The 2,043-nt window shown below is 44.2% G+C and overlaps 1 protein-coding gene across 1 annotated transcript; it reads right to left on the bottom strand.

Moving 5' to 3' along the window:
* Positions 1-289: 289 nt before the first annotated feature.
* LOC6652911 (gamma-butyrobetaine dioxygenase) lies at positions 290-1,674 on the bottom strand. Its single transcript, XM_002075473.4, has 2 exons — positions 710-1,674; positions 290-652 (listed from the first exon to the last, which is right to left on the bottom strand). Exons 1-2 carry the CDS (start codon positions 1,615-1,617, stop codon positions 325-327), a joined length of 1,236 nt encoding a protein of 411 aa, XP_002075509.1. The 5' UTR covers positions 1,618-1,674; the 3' UTR covers positions 290-324.
* Positions 1,675-2,043: the final 369 nt, after the last annotated feature.

Genomic DNA, 2,043 nt, shown 5'->3' on the forward strand with positions numbered 1-2,043 from the left:
ATCCTGATGCAAATAAGCCGCGACATTGCGACTTTTTTCTTTTGGCTTTTCCTTTTTTTTTCTTCTGGCTTGGTGCTCATCCCGCGGATCATCATCATTATCGTGATTTTTTACAACTTTTCATTTTTGCGCTTGAGCTACTTTAACTGCCGTCTAAGCCCAACAGCCGCACCACCCACCACCCACCGCCCCCTAAGCCAAGCATTAGGTTTTTAGGCACACCACATATGGGAAACGCCAGCATGACACTATTCAAATGAACAACGGGGAGCTTACAGCGTTTTGTAAATGTTTTGGAAAATATGTTTAACTTTTATTGGCATCTCATTTCGTGATTTGTTCGGCCTTCTTCTTCTTGAGTACACGCAAACGCGAATAGATAATATCCCAGTCAAGATAGGCACCAACAATATAACGAGAATTCTGTTCGGTATCATCATAACCAGTACGTCCATGAAGTAATCGTATATTATTAAAGGTTAACACATCGCCCGGTTGTGTCTTGAAGGCATGGGCATCGGAACGAGCTAAACGCACAAAACGGGCATATGATTCATACCACGGTTGCACTTGCTCAATGGGCACCGTGAAATGGCTATCCCGTTGGGGAACACTGTGATTAATACGCGTATATTGGCCCTCGGCATCGACACTGCATTGACAGAGAGAAGAGTTAAAGAGAAAACGCCTATTTTGAGGTTCTACTCACCAAATAACTGGAGCACGCCATATATTATGAAACTCCCGACCATCCTCACTGCCAATATCATTCCAATCGACCTGAATCCTTTGCAATCTTTCAAAATCTTCAGGATATTCACTTCGCAAACGATCTGCTATGTGAAAGGCATCGACAAGAAGATTGCTACCGCCCTTTGATTCAGTTTGTACCACACAATGGAGTATATTTACACTTGGTTTATACTCATAATACGGCAAATCCGTATGCAGTGGCAGTGGTTCGGATAAATAGGCAAAATTCTGTGCTCCCGGTTTGGCCTGCACAATGAATTCCTCGCCATAGGTTGTCCGTCGTATGAAACCCACACGTTCGGCCAAACGTCGAACAACACCCTCATCAAGCGGTGCCCCCCTTAATAATGCCACACCATAGACAGCTAGAGATTGTAACCATTGCTGGAGTACTGCATCTTCCTGCATCACTTGCTCATAATTATATTTGGCGGCAATTTGCTGAAACTCTTCACCAGCCCAATGCCGAGTGCGTGGCCTATAGAAATCATCCAGATAGGAGCGACGATTTGAGGCATTGAAACTACGTTGCTTTAGCCATTTAAGATCATAGTTACTCTTATGCTTATCACTCCAGGTGATTTGTAACTGCTGCTTGGACTCATCTGTGTGCAGGGCCAATGCTTGAATATTCGTATCAAATTTATCCCAGTCCAAACGTCGGGATTGTGAGCTATCATGGAAGCAAGTGGAACATCGACAATTGTCTCTTAACCAGACACCGGGAAAGGTTAATGTAGATGAACCCGAATCGGGTAGCACCTCAATGCAAGAACCTCCATTCACAATGCGTCCACTGAATTGGCGACGAAATGTAAATTCCGGCACGTGGGCAAGGGCACGCCCTAATCTCTTGATCCACATAGTAACGACAACAACTAGCCAACTACCGCAACGTTCGAGCGACGAATGGGCAATGCTAATTCGTTGTGAGAAAGTGAAATCAAGAGCTAAAGTAGAAACAGCTATCAGCTGTGGGGCGTCCATCGGGCGAATTTAATATTTGTTTGTCTCTCAGTTTCTCAGTTTCTCTGTTTTTGTGTGTGTGTGTTGTTTTTTTCTTGGACTTTGCTTGCCAGCTCATTAAAAAGTAAAATAAACATAGGCAGCGATTTCTTTGACGTCGCTGCTGTTGATCTATTAAGCTTTCATTAGTATATGAAAGCATCCCAGCGTCCAGCAATTCGCTCGCCTCATAAACGACTGATAAGATAAGCAGCAACTCTCACACGTTTTAACCGCGCGCGGGCCGTCATAAAAGTTGCCCCCCTCTTCCATGTAATTAAGTAG

This window comes from Drosophila willistoni (assembly GCF_018902025.1).
Source record: "Drosophila willistoni isolate 14030-0811.24 chromosome XL unlocalized genomic scaffold, UCI_dwil_1.1 Seg142, whole genome shotgun sequence".
Classification (NCBI taxonomy): domain Eukaryota; kingdom Metazoa; phylum Arthropoda; class Insecta; order Diptera; family Drosophilidae; genus Drosophila; species Drosophila willistoni.

Bases quoted from the DNA above. Each gene is read 5' to 3' on its own strand.
- LOC6652911 (XM_002075473.4), bottom strand. From the start codon at position 1,617: ATGTGGATCAAGAGATTAGGGCGTGCCCTTGCCCACGTGCCGGAATTT. The intron at 653-709 runs GTGAGTAGAACC...CTGTCAATGCAG, and splicing joins TGGCGTGCTCCAGTTATTTG to TGTCGATGCCGAGGGCCAAT.